This window comes from Acartia tonsa, chromosome 11 (genome assembly GCF_053477335.1).
Source record: "Acartia tonsa isolate MP-2025a chromosome 11, ASM5347733v1, whole genome shotgun sequence".
Classification (NCBI taxonomy): Eukaryota; Metazoa; Arthropoda; class Copepoda; order Calanoida; family Acartiidae; genus Acartia; species Acartia tonsa.
The window spans coordinates 33,552,191-33,574,969 of NC_137270.1; the positions used below are offsets into that span (position 1 = coordinate 33,552,191).

The 22,779-nt window shown below is 27.2% G+C and overlaps 5 protein-coding genes across 6 annotated transcripts; all 5 read left to right on the forward strand.

Moving 5' to 3' along the window:
* The first annotated feature begins 870 nt into the window (after window positions 1–870).
* LOC145331417 (uncharacterized) lies at window positions 871–7,406 on the forward strand. Of its 2 annotated transcripts, XM_080176051.1 has the most exons (21): window positions 871–922; window positions 2,988–3,080; window positions 3,267–3,353; window positions 3,440–3,513; window positions 3,585–3,651; window positions 3,745–3,785; window positions 3,895–3,972; window positions 4,624–4,714; window positions 4,822–4,877; window positions 5,008–5,103; window positions 5,273–5,300; window positions 5,375–5,395; window positions 5,543–5,588; window positions 5,653–5,701; window positions 5,771–5,812; window positions 5,916–6,017; window positions 6,136–6,234; window positions 6,374–6,442; window positions 6,567–6,642; window positions 6,853–6,953; window positions 7,053–7,406. In XM_080176051.1, exons 1-21 carry the CDS (start codon window positions 878–880, stop codon window positions 7,114–7,116), a joined length of 1,425 nt encoding a protein of 474 aa, XP_080032177.1. In that variant the 5' UTR covers window positions 871–877; the 3' UTR covers window positions 7,117–7,406. The 2 variants fall into 2 exon arrangements, with proteins under 2 accessions (XP_080032177.1, XP_080032178.1); XM_080176052.1 differs by lacking the exon at window positions 2,988–3,080.
* LOC145331418 (uncharacterized) lies at window positions 7,375–10,055 on the forward strand. Its single transcript, XM_080176054.1, has 13 exons — window positions 7,375–7,485; window positions 7,566–7,639; window positions 7,806–7,872; window positions 7,942–7,982; window positions 8,126–8,203; window positions 8,397–8,487; window positions 8,571–8,629; window positions 8,701–8,803; window positions 9,003–9,047; window positions 9,119–9,164; window positions 9,374–9,413; window positions 9,483–9,524; window positions 9,676–10,055. The coding sequence occupies exons 1-13, from the start codon at window positions 7,411–7,413 to the stop codon at window positions 9,713–9,715; spliced, it is 801 nt and encodes a 266-aa protein (XP_080032180.1). The 5' UTR covers window positions 7,375–7,410; the 3' UTR covers window positions 9,716–10,055.
* Window positions 10,056–10,084: 29 nt separating this feature from the next.
* Window positions 10,085–13,063, forward strand: LOC145331419 (uncharacterized). The gene is made up of 6 exons (XM_080176055.1): window positions 10,085–10,230; window positions 10,348–10,446; window positions 10,831–10,920; window positions 12,616–12,691; window positions 12,775–12,872; window positions 12,952–13,063. The coding sequence occupies exons 1-6, from the start codon at window positions 10,193–10,195 to the stop codon at window positions 12,989–12,991; spliced, it is 441 nt and encodes a 146-aa protein (XP_080032181.1). The 5' UTR covers window positions 10,085–10,192; the 3' UTR covers window positions 12,992–13,063.
* A 3,165-nt stretch (window positions 13,064–16,228) lies between these two features.
* LOC145331362 (uncharacterized) lies at window positions 16,229–19,922 on the forward strand. Its single transcript, XM_080175981.1, has 7 exons — window positions 16,229–16,354; window positions 16,417–16,490; window positions 16,563–16,629; window positions 16,696–16,736; window positions 18,853–18,930; window positions 19,284–19,374; window positions 19,810–19,922. The coding sequence occupies exons 1-7, from the start codon at window positions 16,274–16,276 to the stop codon at window positions 19,912–19,914; spliced, it is 537 nt and encodes a 178-aa protein (XP_080032107.1). The 5' UTR covers window positions 16,229–16,273; the 3' UTR covers window positions 19,915–19,922.
* A 385-nt stretch (window positions 19,923–20,307) lies between these two features.
* Window positions 20,308–22,216, forward strand: LOC145331255 (peptidyl-Asp metalloendopeptidase-like). The gene is made up of 9 exons (XM_080175871.1): window positions 20,308–20,358; window positions 20,428–20,467; window positions 20,532–20,573; window positions 20,641–20,664; window positions 20,984–21,058; window positions 21,232–21,330; window positions 21,545–21,613; window positions 21,685–21,799; window positions 22,109–22,216. Exons 5-9 carry the CDS (start codon window positions 21,036–21,038, stop codon window positions 22,214–22,216), a joined length of 414 nt encoding a protein of 137 aa, XP_080031997.1. The 5' UTR covers window positions 20,308–20,358; window positions 20,428–20,467; window positions 20,532–20,573; window positions 20,641–20,664; window positions 20,984–21,035.
* Window positions 22,217–22,779: the final 563 nt, after the last annotated feature.

The window sequence follows — 22,779 nt, forward strand, 5'->3', positions numbered from 1 at the left end:
ATATTTAATAGATAAACTATCTTTCTAAATATTAATACCTTATCTATGCAATTTAATAGGGCAAATTACTTGAATTAATACATATATATCTACAATAAATTAAACAAATCATATTTGACTTGTTTAAAGTAGTTTAAATTTTGTTTAAAAAGTAGTTTGTTCTTATATTACATTGTAAAATATTAAAATGTTTTGAAAATTTATTTTATGTCATATAACAATAACAAAGCTACAGCTTTTGCAAGAATAAGGAAATAATTATGATTAAAATTAGGAAAAAAGTGAAAATACATGTGATAGTGCAAGAAGCCACCTATTTTGACAGTAAAAACAAGTCCTTATAATTAAATAACAGCATCTCTGTCAGTCTTTTTGTGTTTCTTTACCAAAGTATCTCGCTAATAGCTGGATCATTATGGTTCTCCATTATAATATAGCTATTCATAGGTTCTGGGAAAGTCTATGACTATTTGGGGTGATGATACCACCACCCTCCACAGAGAATTTGACCCTTGACAAAAAATTCCCTCTACAATTTTTTTTTCTTTCTTCTTAAAACTAAAATTAATAAGTCTCTCTCCCTTCCCCCTACTTCAAGTGCCCCTAGAGGTCTTCTGAGGCGTAGCCACTAGTTCTGAAATAAGAAGAAAAAAAAACTAGTAATTGTACCATAAGATATATCACTTTTATTATTTTAAGTAGTTTTTGTCTGATGGGCGAGAATTTTTTTCCTTATGTGATTTCTTATGGATGTATTCTGGTACCCTGTGAAAAATAGGATAAAACCTGACTGGAGACTCTAGCAAAAAAAAATTAATTTGAACTTGTAGCCGTTCTAATTTTAAATTCACCCAAACTTGATTATGTTTCAGACTAAATGAGAATTTTGATCCTAATAACAGTTTTTAAATTTTCTTTACAGGTAAGATTTAATTATTATTCTGATTGTTGAAGATTTTACTTGATTAACTTAAGCACTTTTAATTTTAATTTTACCAATTATAGTATATAACTCTTTTCATATCTTCCCTATTTTGCCTTAAACTGTTTTTAAACTATTTTTAAAAGGTATATTAAAAATATACTTTGACATCTGTAGAATCATACTGCAAAGCCAAAAATGAGAACAATTGCCAACATCAAATTTTATTAGGATTTTAAAGTTTATTTTTTACTATGGATTAAATAATTTTTACTGAATCGTGATGTTTCTTCCCTTTGTAGGTAAAATACTCAGCTTTTAGAGTGTCTTGCTTCGTAAATATTGTATGCTAGTATACAGTAAAGTTAGGTCTTTTGATTTTATCTATCAATACTAATTAAAAATTAATTCTTTACAATATATCAATGAATTAACATAAAAATGTTTCATGTCTATTATACATTAAAACACATAAAAATTGGCTGTAAAGGGTTAAATAAATTAAGATGACAACAAATGTTTATGCAATACAACAAATTTATTTTTGTCACATATACAAATATGATATAAAATAAGATTATTCAAACATATTTTTAAAAATATTTTTAAAAAGTATGTATCTTTTATGAGTAGGGTTTTCATTCTTTTCATTTTTATTAAATAAAATTATTTAACTACGTTTGAGATAAGTCACTTTGTGAAAACACTCTTTCGGAAATTCTAATTTCTAATTGGTTTAAATTCAGCATTATGTTTTTTATTGTATTATGTCAGATTTTTTAATGAAATTAATTGTTTAAGAAAAAAAATTATTTCCATTGAACAGAGTAATGTTTTTTTTATTGTATCAGTATAAAGTGAATTATATAAAATTGTTCACTAAGTTACAATATTACACGAAGTAAAAAAAGACCTTTTGATCTGGTAAAAATGACCAGAGCAACAGTAAAAATTAATTTTTAAATCCCCCAAAAAAAGTTTATTGGGGACTTAATTTTAAATAGTTTAAACTGTTTTTAACCTATTTTTAAAACGTATATAAACAATATACTATGACACCAGTAAAATCAGACTGCAGAGCCTAAATTTGAATTAAGTCCCCAATAAACTTTTTTTGAGGGATTTAAATATTAATTTTTACTGTTGCCGTAGTCATTTTGACCAAAGCAAAAGGTCTTTTTTTTATTTGGGTAAAATTCGTAGCTTTTAGAGTGTTTTGCTTCATAAATATTGTATTCTGGTATAGAGTAAAATTAGGCCTTATGATTTTACTATAAAAATTCACTAAAAAGTTAAATCTTTACAATATACCAATGAATTAACATTAACATGTTTGTGTTCGTTCACCTATTTTAAACACATAAAAATTGGCTGTAAAGGGTTAAATTTGATGTCAACATGACAAGATGTCAACAAATGTTTATGCAATACAACAAAATTATTTTTGACACATATACAAATATGATATAAAATAAGATTATTCAAACTTATTTTTTCTTAATATTTTTAAAAATTATGTATCTTTTACGTGTATAGTTTTCATTCTTTTCATTTTAATTAAATAAAAATTATTTAACTACATTGTAAATAAGTCATTTTGTGAAAACACTCTTTCGAAAATTATAAAAAATTGAAATGAAACAAGAAATCTTATTGGTTTAACTTTAGCAAATGTGTTTTATGTATTATGTTAAATTTTTTACTGAAATTGATTGTTTTAGAAAAAAAATTATTTCCATCGAACAGAGTAGAATTTTTTTAATATTGTATTGATATAAACTGAATCATATAAAATTGTTCTGTAAGAAACAATTTAATCCCAAACTAAAAGTTGCTTTTGCTTCCGTCAAAATGATCACAGCAATATATAAAATTCATTTTTAAATCCCCCCAAAAAAGTTTATTGGGGACTTAATTCAAATTTGGGCTCTGCAGTCTGTTTCTACTGGTGTCATAGTATAAATTTGATATATGATTAAAAAATAGGTTAAAAACAGTTTATATAGATTTTACCTCTCCCAATTCTTTATTTATTTATAATTTTTTTTTCAAAATATCTTTTAAGAATTTGTTGCAAGAGTTACACTTTGCTTGGATTATGAACACAAAACGAATCCCAACTCATACCAATGATAATGACCTTAGTAATAATGGAGAGGTAAAATTTAGATTGGCACATAATTAAAAGAAATTTCAAATTCAATTTCGACTTTTTACATTTTTATAACAATAAGAAATATATATTTTCCGGAAAATATAAATTTATTTAGTATATTTACAGTATATACTTTTAAAAATTACCAAGTGCATTTATTATTATTTGATTTAAAAAAAATCTTTTTAGTTTGCTCTACCAGATGTAGATTATTCTTGGTCACCCTGGAAATTCCTTAATGATAGAAATTCCAAAACTCCTGATTCTATTGGAAAGGTATTTTCTGAGTGAAAACTGAAATTTAGTCTATATGTCAATTTCATTGTTATGCAATGTCATTTGAATTTTTGACTCTGTTTCAGTTTGATTTAGTTCATCTAGAACCCAACAGAGATACTAAAGATATAAAATCATGCCAAGACAAAAATGATAAAAGGTAAAAAGATTGTTTTGGATTTCCAATAGATCTTTATTACCTAACTTATTTCCAATTTGATTTATTTCAAGTTGTACAGTAATAAAGATTAACAAATCTGGGCTAAAGGAAGGGAAAGTTTCTCTTCCAGGTTGTAAGGTAAGAGTTAAAAGATACTATTTTTTTTTCAAATAAACATAAACTGCAATCATAGTGTGCAATTTCATTTACTTCTTTATTACATATTTTAAGGATATGGTCATGAAAACAAAAATAACACCAAGTTTTGAAAAGTATGATTTTTCATTATTTAAAGAATATAATTCACCTTTCAAAATTTATCCAAATATTATTATTAAAACAAGCAGAAACATCAACAAAAATTTATCAAAACCATTTAAGTCCAATGATGTTTTTGGCCTCTGAACTGACAGAATATGTTAATGAAAAGGAAGGTTGCTCTGCTACATTTGCTTCAAAGTAATTTTTAAATAATACTTATTTTAGAGTTAGTTATATCTATAGTTGAAAACAATCTATAATACAAAGTAGCTTGATGTCTGTCCGTCTGTCTGTCTGTCCGCCTGTCTGTCTGTCTGTCTGTCCGTTTGTCCCTTAAGATCTCGATAACCACTGAACCAATCAGATTCTACTCTTCAGGGTATATACCTATTGGTCCTGTGGTGGATTTAAGCTATAATCTTGGGGGGTGGGACACCCCCAACCCCCCCAAAACGAAAAAATAACCCCTCATTTTTTTTTCAATTTGCTGAAGATTTCCCTGGTCCTTGTACGAATTTCAACATAATTTTTTTTTAAATCACCTCTTGGGGCAAAGCCCCTGGAGGCTAGTGGCGAAGATGCTATTTAATATTAAATTTTTAAATAAATGAATTGTGACAATTCTTTGAATTCTTTCAAAAGAAAGATTCAAATGCAAACCAAAGGGCCATGAACATTGAGTTCATGAAAGTTTTCCCTCTTTCATCAAGATTTTTTTTTTCTTTCACAACCCCAAATTTTGGAAAAAAATTAAATAATTTAGTCAATCTTAATGAGTTTAATAAAAAAAATTAGGACATATTTGTTTGCGGGGTCATAAAAAAACGAAATATAAACTAAATATTCAAGGGATAATGAGTTGATGGCTAACATAGAAGTTAATGGAACTAACTTTGTGATAGAACCCTGTAAATCTTTTGAAGGTTGTCACGTTTGGAAGGTAGCATTTTGATAGCCTAAAACTTTACTTTTGATAAGAATAAGCTACATTTTCAATGTAGTCTCTTTTCAGCATGTATGAATATTTTTATATTATTCTCTTTTCAGGAACAAAATGAAAAACGCTTTAAAGAAAATGGCAAAACCATCTTTTCAAAAAATAAGTAATTTTTAAATAAATAAATATATTTATTAATAAATTTCATGAAAGAACCTAAAATTGTTAAACTTCAAATAAGAATCTAATTTAAAATAATTGAACAATTATCATACATAAATTTTGTCAATATTTAGACCAGTGTATTCAAAAGACGTAAGAAAAGATTTTAGATCCATGGGATCACAAGATACAAGGACATTTGTAACCTACACTGTCAAGTTTTATTATACACAGGAAAATGATTCTCAATTTATATCCAACAGATATCTAAATCATAAAGCATAAGAAGAAGACCTCTTTAAATAAGTTGTATAAAACATGAAAAACAAAATTACATTTTTGGGTTCTTGTATATATAAACCAATGTTGCAATTCAATAATATGAGAAAATTATTTAAAACAGGAATTCCAGGAAATTATAGATGATGTGAGTATTTTAACAATTAGTTTAATTCATTCTTTAACTTTTAAGATCTAAGTGTTTTCATTATTTATTTTTAGATAATTATGTTTTTTGATATGGTGAGTTTTATTAATTATTTAATTAAAAGTTAGAATGATTTCAATCTTGTGTTATTTTTAGTATACATACATATATAAAATTATACATTTTCCTAATGTCAAAAATATACATTGATCTTAATATGCATTTGTAATTTGCTTTAATAGATAGTTGGAGAAACAAATCAGGGATACAGGGATAGTGGAATACCAGGTGAATGTTATTTTTTTATTTTGATTTTTAAGTATAATATATAAAAAAGGTTTTGTTTCTTTAGTAATGATGAAAATACACTGCATTGAAGAAATTGATAGAAAATATTTTAGGTAAAATAAGCTATACCCTTAAAAACCTTCTTTAATACTTTTGTTTAATTGTACTTGTACTTGCTTTAGGCAGCAGTATGATTCACAAGAAAATCTTGAAAACTTTAGAAGGTAAATTTATTTTTTAAAAGTTTAGTAAATTATCTTATTTATATTATTTCTTGTTGTTACTAATAATAATTCTATAATTATCTGATAAATTCATTATTATCAGATACAAAAGAACAGCTTGGGATATAAAAGGGAGTGCAGATATTGCAGTTGTCCTGGTTACAAACATGGAGGATTGTGGCATGGCTTACACTGATGCTTGGAGGTCAGTATTCTAGGATTTCAAAGTCATATTCTTAATACTAGACAATTTAAATCTCATGCTATATATTATTCTTTGGTATGTTTTAAAATATGTTTAATCATATAAATTTTGTATTTAGGGATGGCTATACTTTGGCTGTTGTTGATAAGACATGTGCAACTGGATATTTCTCACTTGGCCATGAGATTGCACACAGCTTTGGTTGTATGCATGACAAGTAAAAAATCAAAAAAATTATTGCTTTAAAAATACTATGACTAATTTTATTTTGCAATGTACCCTGTAAAATGTTTTTCATATACAGTTTACATTGGGTTACTTTTTATATATTTCAATAAATATAATTTTAAATTCAGAAAACATGAATTTGTGAGAGGGAGGTATCAATATGCACATGGTGCCTACATAGGATATGGTCCCTTCAGGTCAATTTTACAAAGTTATTTCTTATCATTAAATTTAAGTTTCCATTTTATAAAAACTAAAGTTAAGTTAATCAAGTTATATGCCATTGAAAAATGCTTAATTATAAATCATCTTTACTTTTAGAACTATTATGGCATATAAAGATAATGGCTATGAGCAAAGAGTAGATGTGTACAGTTCTCCTAATATAAGATATCAGGTTTGAATTAAATTTAAAAAGTGTTTATGTTAAACTTATAATCTTTCAACTGTAGAAACTTTTATAAAGTGTACTTGTGTTTTAATATAAGATATATTGGCGTTATATAAACTTAAAGTGTCAAAATTACTTAAATATAAAGTTTCTTGGATTTATATATTATTTTATTAATTATTAACCAAATATCTAATTGAAGAAAGTTTATTTTAGGGTGCATTTACAGGACATTTACCATATGAGAACTGTGCTAGAGTCATTACAGAGAATAGATTTGCTATAGCAAGACTAGGGGATGAATCTATACAGTGCAGGTATCATCAACACACTAGTTTTGTTGCCTACATTCATTTTCTATCAAAATATCTTGTTTAGAAGATATTGTTGATATTGATTGTAAAATTTATTTTTAGTTCACCACTATGGCACAATAACAATCTTGGGCTGAGATATGCAGATGCCAAAAACTCAAAATAGCATTTAATTTACAATATTAATTTATTTAACTATATTATGTTATCACTTTAAACCTTTGTTTAACTTTACCCTTAACAAACTTGTTTGTTCATTAATTTATCAAAAGCTTTAAATGTTCAAAAGATGCAAATTAAAAGAAATCAAAGCATTTTTTATTTTCTTTGAAATTTAAGTTTGTTTGTAATTTCCTGGTTGACTTAATTTTCTGTAATTTAATATCTAATGAAATAAATAAATTATTTTGTTTAGTTTGCTCATGCTCTTAAAAGTAATAAATATACTTAAAATAACTTGATGATGTATTTGTTATTGTTAATATATGCGAGTGTAAAGTTTGTTGAACCTTATAAAATCTCATCTAAATCACTGGTAACACTTTTACACTATTTGTTATTTAGAATAAGAAAAACTAAATTAATATTCTTATTTGATTTATTTGACTTATTAAGGACATTCTGATTAATTTGCAACCTGATATTGACACAACAGATATCAAAACTTGTAAAGATGGTAAATTTCTTAGGTTTGTTTTATAGTTTGTTATTAATTGTAATTAATATTGATCATAGCAATCACAGACATCTTATTTGTATTTTTATTAAAGTTTTAATATATATGAATTGAATACTTTTATCTTTTACTTACATAAAACTGCATTACATTATATGTATTGCTAATTTTCAATTAAGTTGTACAGCTGCCACACTTAATAGAGAAAACCTTAATATGGATGTTGTGTCACTTCCTGGATGTATGGTTAGATGATTTTTTTTTGAGACTAGAATACTTTAATATTTAAAGCAATTATCAATGCTGATATCCTAGGAATTGATGAGGAAAAACAAAATTTCACCAAGTTTTGAAGAGTAATTTTTTTTCTCTGATTAAAATGATCACTATATTTATACATGTAAAAAAGTTATTATTGTTTTACTGTTGCCCTTTACCATATAAATATTTTTTTGTTTATCATAAAATTATATTATGAATATAAAAAAATATATCTAAGTAAAGTAAAAGCAATGGAAACTGAGCTAACTGATTATGAAAATAAAGATGGAAGCTGTACTGCTGTTTTTGCTGCAGGGTGAGGAATAGGATATATATTTTCTAATTAGGTTTTAATTGAAGTGTATAAATTTTTATTGGGAAAATTTTCATACTACTCATTAGCTAAATTCTGGTTAATCAAGATATTTGAAGCACAACAATAAAATAGTCTGCTTTTTGCTTTATTATGATGGCACATAACTTTCTTTTGAAATTGATGTGCCATTTAGGAAAAACGAAGTGTCAGGGATCATTGAAATTAGAGGAAGAAGTTTTGTAATAGAGCCATGTTTTAAGTTTAAAGGTTGTCACACTTGGAAGGTATTACATAAAATAAGAAACAAGGTTTTGAAAAATAATCATCTTAAAATTACCTAATGAAAACTTTTTACTGTTATGATAAGGAGCAAGATTTAAGCTTAATAAAAGAAAGCAATGATGAAAAGCCAAGAGTTGAAACTGGGTAAGGTAACAAATAGCATCTTTTCATTCTTAATTATTTTTAAAAAAGGAAATCACAAATTAATATATCAGGTCTAACTTTGATATGGATCCAGACAAAGAGATATTGAGACAAGAAGGAATATTAGACCAAGAAACAGTTGTAACCTATACTGTAAAATTTTATTACACTAAGGCAATAACTAATTCTTATTAATTTTCAGTTATACCCTGAGCCTTTCTTTAAAGTTCTGTTAAATCTTCAAACTGTCTGTTTCTTTTACTTCATAAGTAACTGTACCAATTAGTAAGTGCTGTCCAGGAAAGCTTTCCTTAATTCAAAAGCATTATCTTGTCAGCATATTTAGTACCTTGTTTCATATTTCATTTTATAGGAATTTAAAGATTTGGTAGCAGATATTGAGAGTTACTTTAATATGGTAAGTTATGATCATAAAAAATCAAAATAAATTTCTCTAATTTTAAACTGTTAATTATTTTTTGGTTTCAGATAGTAACAATTACAAATATGGGATACATTAACTCTAAGATACCAGGTATTTTGTATTTATTAAAAAATCCTATAACTAAGAAAAAAACATCCTAACAATCTGATGAAACATTTGATGGGTAAATAATTATAATAAATGATTTCTTGTTCTGAAGTATTCAGATATTTTTACAATTTGAAACAATTATTATACAATCACTTAAATATTGTAAAAAGATGATTTTTTTAAAATAGCTTATTTCTAATATATACAAGTGATGTTAAAGATTCATTGCATCGAGATGGCATATATCAGGTTATATTTTATATTCATATTTACAAATATCTTTAATTACATTAAACATAACTAAGTTTATTTTTTTAGTGAAATTTGGAATCCTGGACAAATGCTCATAGAATTTGGCAGGTAATTTATATTCTGGTATGGCTTCAAAACAAATTAATGTCTGCTGGATTAGAAACAGTTCTGAGCCAGATTAAAAAATCCCTATTGGATAAATAACTTTTATCTCATTTTAAAAGTATTTTCTTCAAGTTTAATCCTGTCTTTCTTTCAGATACAAACCCTCATACTATGATCTTAGGCTCGCTCTTTAAAACTTATATGGTTTAAAATTTTACTTTACTTAATTTCAATTTCTTTGTATATGATTTTTTAATCCAACTTCAAATTCGATTTTTAAAATCAAAATGCGGTGATACTGTATAATTTTGACTTAATGTTTTCTAAAGAAAAAAATTCTGCATTTAGGGATGCTCTTTCTATTCTTAATTGATAGCGATTGTTAATTTAGTCATAGAATCATAGAATTGTTCCATCAATTTTAACCTTGGCATGATGATGCCTGTAACATTACAATAAAGCACCCTTTATATAAGTATTTTTGGAATAGATTTAAATGAATCTTTGTAGAGACGTCTAAATAATGTTGAATGCTAAACTTATTGTTACTCTACACTTATTATTCTTCATATGTATTACTTCAGCTTTGTTATAATATATCTTGTCTTTTTTTCATAAAAAAGAGCCTTATTAGAGGAAGTGCAGATGTTGCAGTATTATTAGTCAGTGATATGAATGCTTGTGGTTATGGAACAGTAGATTCTTGGAGGTTGTGATTCTTATATAACAATAACAAATAAAAAAAAAAATAATATAACCTTAACCAATATGTAGACAGATTGACAACCCAATTCATCATTTATGAAAAAAACTTTAATTTGCTTAGAAATGGAGGTACTCATGCAGTTGTTACTAAGATGTGTGCTGAATCTGGTAAATCAGTTGGACATGAAATTGCTCACTTGTTTGGATGTGTTCACAATAAGTATAGTATTATCAAAAAACTTTTTTAAAAACTTATTTCCATTTATGCCAAATTAAGTACTAGTATAGCATATTTATTTGTTGCATTGTATTATAGACAGCTTTCCGCGAATAGTAAAGTGTAAAATTAAAAGATGAATTTGGTAAATTATTAGCCATGAGGGGCAGAAGGCCCAGACTAACAAAACTGGTATTAATATTATGAATTTTATTTTACTATTGGTAGAAAATTTTCTAGTATGGCCAAGAACTAGTTCTGATCCAGCAAATATTAATCAGTTATTTAATTCCTGTAGACTATAATATAACTATATTACAGTCATGCCATAAAAAATGGTCATCAATATCCAATTTTTAAATTTTAAATCACTGTATTATACTTTAGAGAGGCCTATGCTAAATACGCTGAGGAGGGAATAACCTTTATACCACCCTATAGTTATTCCTATGGAAAATTATTTTCTTCTCCCTTCAGGTTGGTTAGAAATTTAGCTTCAGTTTAAAATTTAAACTACCATCTTGAGCTTATTAAGTGTTAAAAAAAAGATAAATAGTCTCAATGTTTCATAATTTTTACAAAGTTGAGATCTTTAATCTTTTAACTTATTAACTTATATGTATGTATTGTATAATTATATAAAATGTGTCTCAAAAAAACTGTGTTTTTTAGTTTTGGGAATCAACCAAAAGGAGCATGGAAAAAATAATTATAGAAATCATATTATCTGTAAAATGTCCATAACATTTACTTAAAGGAACCCTGCAAGAAATACCCCGCTTTAAATGCTGAAAAGCCTTCCACTTCAAAATGATTATTTAAGTACAATGAAAATTTTGAAAGATTTTCAATGCTCCTGGTGGAAATTTCAATATTAAATTACGTAGTCTGGAAGCAAAATTAAAAGCTTATCTTTGTCAGAAACGTAGACTGCCAGTAACAGATAACATTTTTACAATAAAACACCCCTTTTTATAGACAATAAGAATATATAATTATTTTTTCATACTCCTACTGGTTGTTTCCCAAAACCGGAAAATGCAGTATATATATACTAGCGGCTACGCCCCTAGAGGCCTCTAGTGGCACTTTAAATGTTTTTGTTTGTTAAATTTAATTTTTTATGTACGATACCACCTTATTTGACGTTGAAGTCTCCCCTAAGGAGGGGATTTTTTTGTTTTTTGGGGGGTTAGGGGTGTCCCACCCCTCAAGAAAATATCTTAAAACCACCACAGGACCAGTAGGTATATTCCCTGAAGAGTAGAGCCCATTCGGTTCAGTGGTTACCGAGATCTTTAGCTTCAGACGGACAGACAGACGGACAGACAGACATCGTTCTACTTTGTATTATAGATATATATATATATACACAGTGTTTCAAAAAAAACTTCTTTTTCCGGTTTTGAGAAACAACCAGAAGGAATATGAAAAAAAAGGATTATAGGTCCATATTCTATGTAAAAATGTATATCGGATATACTTAAGGTGTTTTTAATATCTCTAAAAATGTGGCTGTACTGATAGGTACATGTAGAGTAAAAATGCTTGATGTTGAATATGAGATATCAATTAGATTGAAATAACTTGTATATTTTGCAACATATTGTTTCAAAAGTACAATATCAAAGTAGTAAAAGGTTGAATCCATGCAAAGACCTTTTTAGGTTCTTCAGAATTTAGTTTTTTCTATTTCTCTATGCAAAGTCATTTTTAGAAAAAAAATCTCTATTAATACTGTGTGCAGTGCATTGACAAATAAAAGACGTCACTTTTTATTTCATTTCAATATCTTAAAAAATAAGCAAGTAATCATGGTTTGAAATTGTCGGTAAAAAGTGCGTTTTCTTAAATTACTCATGTTTTATGAGATGATCTCTTAAAATCTATCAATCAAAATTAAGAGATTAAGAAATTAAAGGGGGAGGGGCGAGGAACGAATATGAAGAATTTTAATACTAAGAACTAAAATCCAAGCAAAAAGAATATTGTTTTTTTGTTTTAAAAAGAGGCATTTCAAATTATAAAATGATCCATATTTTTATAGAGCATAAGAATATACATATAATTATTTTTTTCACACTCCTACTGGTTGTTTCCCAAAACCGGAAAACGCAGTTTATTTTGAAACACCATGTATATATATATATATATGTGCTATGTTTTTTAAAGATCAATTATGGCATATGAAGATAAATTTTACAAACAAAGAGAGAATGTATACAGCTCACCAAATGTATTATTCCAGGTAAAGTTTTAAGCAACATTTATAATACTAATTAGCTTTTATATCATCAGCATTTTTGAGAGCATACTATCAACTTTAAATAGGGGAGAATTACAGGCACTCACTTTGAAGACTGTGCTCGTGTAATAACAGAAAATAGATTTGCAATTCAAGATTTGGGAGATGAACAAGAATGGTGCAGGTAATTTTTAAAATGTTGTTACCAAATTCAAGATGGAATAAATGTAAAGATTTAAAACTCCTTTGTTTTTATTTTTTAGGAGTAAGCAAGGTGTAATATTTGAAAGTTCTAATGTTTGAAGTCACAACTTTATTTTTAGTTTTAATTCTTTATGTAATTATCAATAATAGAATAAATAAATTAATGATAAATCGATTTTTTATTTATTCAAGGTCTCAAACTAAACACAAAAGGCTAAATAGAGTTCATTCATATGAACTGTAAAGAAGGTGTCTTAACTTTTTTTTGTTTTTATTTAAAATAGTCAGTATTTTTAGTAAGTAGTAGATGTAAAATTTTCCATAGAATTTAGATATGCAATCGTTTTTTTATGTAGACCTCTTATTTTTTAAGTAATTTAATTTTTTTGTTTCAAATCAATAAATTAAGTCGGTTTTAAAGTACTAAAACATAACAAAAAAAAGAAGAAAATTGCCATTATGAATAAAAAACATTAATTTGACACCTTATTTTTTTAATTCTGTCGGATAATTATTGAAAAAAATTGATTTTTTTTAACTACAGTTTAATCAAAACTTTCAACATAAACATATCCTTACACAGGCATAAAATATATGGGTTCATGTATACCTTTAGAACCAGATAAATATTACGAATCTATTTTAAGCAAAATTGAAAGAAAGTAAAAAAAAAAATTTTAAATGGAAAATGTATTGTATTATAAAGGCAACACTTACTTTACCCCTCACTCTTTAATCTCAAAACATGGATTTAAGATGGTTAAAGGGGATGGGGGGGGGGGGAAAGGTTGCTATGATATACTTAAGTTTAAAGTTTTTATTCTACTGGGTTCAAAAAAATAGATTTTCAATAATTACTCAACAGAATTCAAAAAGTAAGGTGTCAAATTAAAGATCTTACTATTTTTGTTCATAATGGCAATTTTCTTCATTTTTTTGTTGCATTTTAGTACTTTAAAACCAACTTAATTTTTTTTTAAACTTAAATTACTTCAAAAATAAGAGATCTACAAAAAAAATATTGCATATTTAAATTCTATGGAAAATTCATAGAGAAAAAAATAAAAGAGAGGAATCGAAGCAACTAGAAGACGAAAATAGGCAGTGGGCCTAGATGCCTACTCAGCGCTGTTGCCGCGCTAAAATTTATTGCTATTCCACTACTTTTCAAATGGGAGGATTAAAAATTATTTTTAAAAAATATTTTTTTACTTTTTACTATTTCCATATTTAGGGCAAGAATATTAGATTAGATATTTTCGTTTTAATGTTTATATTTACATAGAATTTTATTTTTATTTAAAAAAATTTGTTCATGAAAGATGAATCCTTCTATTTCTAAAAAGGGGGAAATTTTTTTCATAATGAACATTCAGCTGATTCTGACCGCCCACGGCTGTTTGCTAAATATCGCTTTTCTTTTTATTCACATTATTATTTATGATTGACTTACAAAAAGCCCTGTGCGGCTTTTGATTTTCGTCTGCTTCTAAATTTAGGGATGGGGAAGTAGTATTTTACCATGAAAAAGGGGTGAGTATTCATCCTCTTATCCTTTTTCCTTATGGGAAAATTTAAGTTAAGACACCTTCTTTGTATAAATTATTTTTTCAAAAGGTTATAATCAGTAGTGGCAAATAAGATTTTTGGTGTCATGGGGACTTGATATCAAACTTTTACTATCATTATTTTAGTACCTTTCAAATGAGCTACAACGAATAAAATTGACTGATTTAATTGTCACCCATAAATAAAATATCGTCATAGATGGTTAGAAAAGAATAATAGTATAAGTAGTAAATTTGTAGGTTAATTTTGATGAGATTAAAAAGAAATATACCATCATAATAAATATGACTATTATATATTCTCAAATCTCAATTCCTGAGTCATAATTATATTAGTAGCGAAGATACCCTATAATTCACTTTTTCTGATCATCACTCTTTTTTTTCATTTGTTTTAAAATCAGTCCATACGTCTGTTTTATTTGCATTATATCACAATATATATCTAATATGTCGTTAAGTATGATATCAAAAGATTTATTTATTTTAGTATTTATGAATAAAATTGTGTCTTTTAGTAAATAAATTGGAAAAAATTTAAAATCTTTCTCTGTTTTATTTATTTTGTAAAGAATGCTTTTAGAAATTATGATTACCGATACTTGATCTAAATGTATCTGAACTAAAAAGTCTTCTGATAGAAGGCACTAACCACTGAACTAAAGATTAATTATACATTTTCCAACAGGCTATGTCAAAGTTGTTGATATCTGAAAACTGAAAAGAATTTAGTCTTGCCAAAATTTCTTCCTTTATTTGCCATTATTGGCTTCATTCCTAGCCCCTATGTGGTTCGCCCCAGGAGGTGATTTTAAGAACCCACCCTTTTTCATATTATTGTTCTGTGTATTGTAATCTTTGTAGTTAATAACTATATTTGTGACAACTCTAACCTTACAGAAACTGTAAATTTTTCACAATTACAAAAGGCCCACAAAAAATGTTTTTTTAGTAGGGTGGAGTCAGAATTAAGTTTTTTTATTGGGAATATGACCCCAAGGTGTATTTTGTTTCCCTTTTGGGTTCCCTTTCTTCTTTTTTTGAGGGGGAGGGAGGGTTGAAGGTATTGGGTTTCCACAACCCTCATATTTGAATTTGTTAAAAAAATAGGATCTACTGCAGTTCACGGTAAAATATTGCTGGTAAGCAATATTTCCAAAAATCTAAGAATTTTAAAGGCTGCTAGCTGCCAAACGGCTGAACGTACATATCATAACCGCACACCATTTTAAGCGGCATAAGAATGCCTACAAATAATCTTCACTGAAGAAAAAACGCAAAAAATAGGTCTTTTTCGCGCATTTCTCTGCACTGCAAGATAATTATGCATTATTGATTTATGGCCATTCCAAATTTTTTGTAGGCCTTCTTATGCCACTTAAAACAGTGTGCAAGCATGATCTGTACGTTCAGCCGTTTAGCAGCTAGCAGCCTTTAAAATTCAAAGATTTTTGGAAATATTGCTTACTAGCAATATTTTACCGTGAACTGCAGTAGATCCAAAAAATAATATTATGGAGTGGAATGGGCATTATTCCTTTTTTGGGAGGTCTGGGTGTACTACCCCCCTATATCATAAGCCTTAGACAGACAGACATCGTTCAACTTTGTATTATACTTAGATATCTTGTCCTTTACCTTAACAAACTGAGCTAGGAAAATAAATCACTATTGTAGAAAAATATTCTTGTGTTTTACTATTCGCAATAAAAACTCTTCATTCTATATTTTATTATTAGTTTTATTGTAACAAGATATTTGAAAATATATTTATTTTCTTAATTTCTGTGAACTGAAGACAATTTAACTAATAATGACAATTAAATACTTTTTAGTTATTCTAATAAATAATTGCATTTTCAGTTACAAGGAAATTTTACACTATCCAGCAGAGGTAAATTAATAATTGAATCTAAGTGATAAGCTAAGTGATAAGTTAATGAATACAAATTTCAGTCTCTTATAATTGACTTAAAACCAGATGTTGAAACTTCAGATGTAAAAGCTTGTGAAGATGAAGATTATATAAGGTGTTGAAATTTTTTTATTTATTCCATTTCAATAAATTCTTTTAAAGATAATGTAGATATTAAATATTACAGCTGCTACGTTGGAACAATAAACAGGGAAAGCTTTAATAAAGGCAGCATATCACTTCCAGGATGTCAGGTCAACTTTTGTTTGAATGTAAATAATAAGTAATGTGCTGTAAAAAAAACTGTTCTTTCATTATAGGGTTTGAGTTTGAAAAATACAATCATTTCAAGCTTTGCTAAGTATACTCTATTTAATTTTAAAAATTAATTAAAGTTTGCTTATTTCTCAAATAACTCACTATGTTCCACGGGTGACAAAAAATCGTTTTTTACATTTTGGAAAATACACTTTTAAACAATTGTTTAGTAATATACACAAGTTTTTGGAAATAAAGCCGAAAGAATTAGCTCTTTACTATGAAAAATAAGAATTTTATGTGTAATTATACCAGAGGTATGGAATTAAGTTCCTTTTCATAATTGTAAACAACTATTTTTAAGGTCAACTAAACTACATTTCAAATCATCGTGGACCCTTTATTTTTAAAGCTATTTTTAAGTATTATATATTTTTGGAATCAGTATGTAATAATTTATACGTTTAGCCTTTAAAAGAAGTCAAATCTCCATTTTTTGTTGTAATTGTAGATGGTTTTCTTAGCATACCCGATTTCTGTAAAATAGACAATTTTCTTCTAATGAAAATTTTACGTTTGGTTCCAGATCTTTTAAGACCAAAAAAGTCCAAGCAAATCCTCTGACATGGTGATAATAGATGTTTGTATAATATCAGAGAACTTTACCCTGTGTATGCGAAGCTATGCGAAGTTTGTTTTTTTAAGCCCTAAAGATACTGGGTCTATCAAAAAAATATCAATTTTTTTAGACATAAAAGTAATATATTACTTATTATCTAAAACACCTATTCCATTAAACTTAAAGTAAAGAAAATTTTTAAAAACAAATAAAAGATTATCCATTTATGTCTAAGGTCTTATCTGAATTATCATACCTTATATTGGGGAGGGGGGGCTCGATTTATATCAATCTTGGATCCCATTAAAGCTAGAAGTCTAAAAATTTGCATGTGGTTTCCTTAATCAACAAAAAATATTCTGATTTTATATGTTTAACATTATCTACTCCCCCTTCTATTGAGCAACCTTTCACAAAAGGTTCTTTCATATTAACAAAGAAGAGAAGAACTTATGTTGATTAAGATAGAAAATGTTTCCTTTAAAATAAATGAAAATAAAAATTAGAGTCTTACATATCTATGATCTAAAGGGATAAGACAATGGCCAGTAAATTAATGTACATCCCCAATGGTAATAAACAAATTGCCCCTTCTATAAATTACAATTAGTTGTTGAACTGTTTGGACACTCAACTAATAAACCAACCAATTCAAAAGTCCCAAAAGTTGTTATGCCTACAAATAAGAAAAAACTATAATAAAACTTTGTGGACTAGTATAATAAACAGTCCATTGTTCCCTTCCTCCCTGCTTAAATATACACACAGAAAATGAGTAAGAAATTTGCTCATCTGTATTTAATAGAAATCTCAAAATATAAATTTCAGCGACGGCAGTCGGCAGGAAAATAGCGGCAGATTTTAATGAAATTTTAGTTGGTCGTGTATAGTTGTTAGAATAATTTAAGTTTAAAATTTGAGGTCTCTAAGTAAAAAATTGAGGTAAAAGGAGTCAATTAAAGATTTCTGGAGACCTGCAGGATCATACCTGGAACCGGAAATTGACTTGAACACCTGTATGGAGTAATATAGGATATTTTAGTATTTTGGTAAGATAAAATGTTAAGTTTAAGTCATAAAAAAAATATTTTTGCTCTTTACCTGTATGATCCTGCCAGGTATCCTGGCATCCTGTGCCCACCAGGATGGAGATATTCAACTTTCAGTTATGTGTCGTACCCATTTTAAACGAGTCACTCAGTTATAGCTCTCTATCCTTAACACAAAGAAAATGAGATAGGAAATACTAAAAGGGGGGAGGGTCGCCCCCCCCCCCCGACTATTTAGGGTTAACAAACATTGTTAGTTGGGTTGTGTAATATCTTTTGATATAATTCCCGTCAATGTTGCTTAGAAACAAAGGAAGTTACAGCTTCTGAAATGTGCTTATTAGACTAGCTTTACACCCCCCCTTGACGCCCCTTGTGTAAAACCCTTATTATAAGTATTTTCACCATTATTTTAAAAGATATATGTATACTTATTGCTATTTAAATAAAATTTCATCAAAATTTTCAAATATACACTCTCTATGATTTTTTGTCATTTTTCGGGATTTCTGGAATACAGTGTAACTGACACAAGAAAAATGTACTTTTAGTAAGGAGAAAGCATTTAAAACAGATGCACTAGAGTATGAGAATTTTGATGCAAGTTGTACTGCTACATTTGTAGTCGGGTATGTGTTACAGAATTTACAAAAACATTCATAAGTATAAACTTTTTAAAAATTCAAATTATATTTTTCTGGTATTCATTCGAATCCGGTGGATAGGAACTGGTTCTCATCCATACGAAAAAACTATGTCTAGCATCGTATTATATCCAGCTTTCTACGAATATAAAAATGTACAATCAAAACATTAAAACCAGTTTTTTTAGCCGGTGCCTCCGGCACCTCGGGGCTAAAAAAAATAGTTTTAATCTTTAAATTGTACATTCCATATCCGCGGAAAGCCGTTTATAATACGATGCGAGAAATAACTATTATTTCATTCTTCAAACTCAACTAATTAAAAACTTATAAAAAAGATTAGAAGATGTTATGGGGAACATTGATATCAGAGGAAGGAATTTTGTCATAGAACCTTGCTCAAAGTTTAAAGGATGTCATATTTGGAAGGTAAAATTTTTTAATCCTAAAGAACGTGTCCTAACTTTTGTGATTTTTTTTAACCCATTCCTGACGAGCTCGCAAAGTTAAAAGTTTTTATTCACCAGGGTTCAACAAAATAGATTTTTTCAATAATTAATCAACAGAATTCAAAATATAAGGTGTCAAATTAAAGATCTTACTATTTTTGTTCATAATGGCAAATTTCTTCTTTTTGATGCATTTTACTACCTTAAAACCAACTTAATTTTTAATAGCTTAAATAACTTCAAAAATAAGAGGTCTACAAAAAAAAACAATTACATATCTAAATTATATGAATCATTTTACATCTACTACTTACTAAAAGCACCGATTAGCTATTTTTTTTTTAAATCACAAAAGTTTGGACACATTCTTTTTAAACATGTTCCTAAAACTATGTAAATTTCATTTATTGATAAGGAACAAGATACAACCAAGTTTCAAGAAACTGATGATGAAAAACCAAACATTGAATACAGGAGAGTTTTGTATTTTTGCCTCATTTCACTTACTTTTACAATATAAAATATCTATAAAACTATTTCTGCTATAGATCTCATTATACAAGAGGAAGTTTATCCAGAGTAAGACTAAGAAAGAAAGGGTTAAAAGATAAAGAGACAATTGTATCATATTCAGTAAAGTTCTATTACACCCAGGTTAAATCTTAAATGAAATCACATTGACAAATTTATCTTCTATAAAATGTATACAATAAAAACATTTTGTAGGATCTAAAAGAGACAATGGAAAATAAAACAAAAGTCAGTATTTTTAGTTTGAATATGATTTTGATTAAATTGCCTAAAATTAATTTAAATATCTCTATTTTAGATCGAAATGTTTTTTGATTTGGTAAGAAATATTGATTTTGGTCCTTAAATCACTTTTTAAAAATTTGATAAAATCAAATTCTTTTTGAGATTGTATCAGAAACTAATCAAGGTTATATTGACAGTAAAATTCCAGGTTAATATATAATTTTATGTTATAAAAATCTATTGATGTAACATATTTATACAATATTTTACTTTTTAGTAAGGTTAAAAATACATTGCATTGAAGAATCACACCTTAGGTAATATTGAAATTACAATATACAAATTTAAATTAGAAAATCTAAACTTTTAATTCTTTTACAGAGAACATGATAGAATAAATGAAACATTAGAAGAATTCAAAGGGTATAGAGTGTTAAGTTAAATTAAGTTTTAAAGATGTTACTTATTTACTAACAGATTTAACTTTTAGATCTAACAATCAAGTTCAACTCAGGTAGGTAATTATATATGATGTCGTGATAGTTATTTCTTTCATTGTATTATAAACAGCTTTCCGCGGATATTGAATGTACAATTATAAGATTAAAACCAGTTTTTTAGCCTTAAGGTGCCAAAGGCATGGGCTAAAAAAACTGGTTTTAATCTTATGATTGTACATTTTTATTTTCGTTGAATGCTGGATATAATACGATGCTAGACACAGTTTTTTCATATGGATGAGAACCGGTTCCCACCCACCAGATTCAAATGAATACAAGAAATATATATTTGTCTTATTGTAAAGTTTTTTGATTCATGTCATGTTTAAAAAGGGGTGGTGCAGATGTAGCTGTTTTATTAGTAGACAAAGCAGATGCTTGTGGAATGGCTTTCATTGATTCTTGGAGGTCTGTTAATATAAATTTTATAACAAGATTTTATAATAACCAATATTTTTTTTCTTTACAACATTAAGAAATTTAATGCAGTCTACTCATAAGCTGTTGCTTCATTAATATCTGTAATTATGTATGTTAAAATCCTTAAATAAGTTTTTTTTACAGAATAATTGTTTGTTTAGAAGTGGTGACACTTTTGCTGTAGTGAAAAAAAAATGTGCCACAGGTTATTATTCTCTGGGACATGAGATTGGACATATGTTTGGATGTGTTCACAATAAGTAAATACTTAATATAATCAGTCATTTAAAAAAGTTTAATTTAGAATATTATAATTTAAATTTATCAAAAAAGTCCATTGTTATGTAAATCCCAAATTTGTGTAGCTATTCTTATTTGAAAATCTACATACTCTCTAATTTTTTCATCTGCCACAACTAAATTTGGACTCTAATGATAAAGTAAGTATTATGGATTCATATATAATTTTATAAGGGAGGCAGAGAAAAAAAGGCCACCATATCCCTATGCATATGGAAGCTGGATTCGTAATAGTATATTCAGGTAAACAGTTTTTAAATTTAAATGCTAAATTAAAAATCTAAATCAATTATAAATTTTACTGGCTATTTCAGAACTATCATGGCCTATAAGGACAAAGTTGATAATCCAAAAAATGCTTTATATCCAACCAGAGTTGATATCTACAGTTCAGCAAAAATTAAATACAAAAGTAAAAAAATAAAAAGAGTAGGTATCACTTTTTGAGATTTTCAATTGTTGTCTAGATAAAGAGTTCTTTTTGCTCTTAGCTGTTTTAATTGTACAGTGCACTGTGTGGCAAATAAATTTTTAAAAACATTTAAAAATTTAACTTTTTTTATATGCCTTTTTAATTGTCTTTTTTAGGCAAATTAAGGTTTTTTGGGGGGTCTTGAACTTATTCAAATCTAGAAAGATTACCAAAGCCATATTTTAGCCCTGTATTTGCCCAACAGTGCAGTGTATAACTTTGGTAATAATTTTACCTCACTCCAATTTAATGTATTATTTATTTAGGGATATACTACTGGAACTGATATTGAAAATTGTGCTCGGGTCATAACAGAAAACAGATTTGCAATGAAACATGTAGGCAATGAACTACTACAATGCAGGAATTCATAATATACATTCATTTAATATTCACCAGAATAAATATAAAAATAACAAACTATTTGTACAATTCATCATAAAAATGGCATTTTTAGTTTTAATCATAATAGCTTTTATTTTTTAAAAACAATATTTTATGCACTTTTAGAGGTGGTAAATCTTTTTTTTATATTATGAATTTTTAACCAATAGAACAGCCGGATGGAGGGGTGTCAGATTGTGAATTTGTTAAAACTTTAGTAAATTGACAAAATCTTATTTATTATAATGGTATTGTAATATTTACAAACGTCTGATAAATATCCTGAAACTGTATTTAATACATTTATTCATACATTTTTTTAAATACAACAAAATTATGTATTCCATTTTTGTAATATTGCACATAATAGATTCCCAAATTATTCTGTCAATTTAATGCTCACCACAGGGCAAAATTTATCATTTTTACTTTCATGTCCATGTGCATTGTTCATTGCCAGATTATTTTAAACATCCATTCCAGAATGATCAAAATTACCAAAATACAAAAAAAACTACTAAATACTTTCATACACAAAATAAAAAAAAGAATG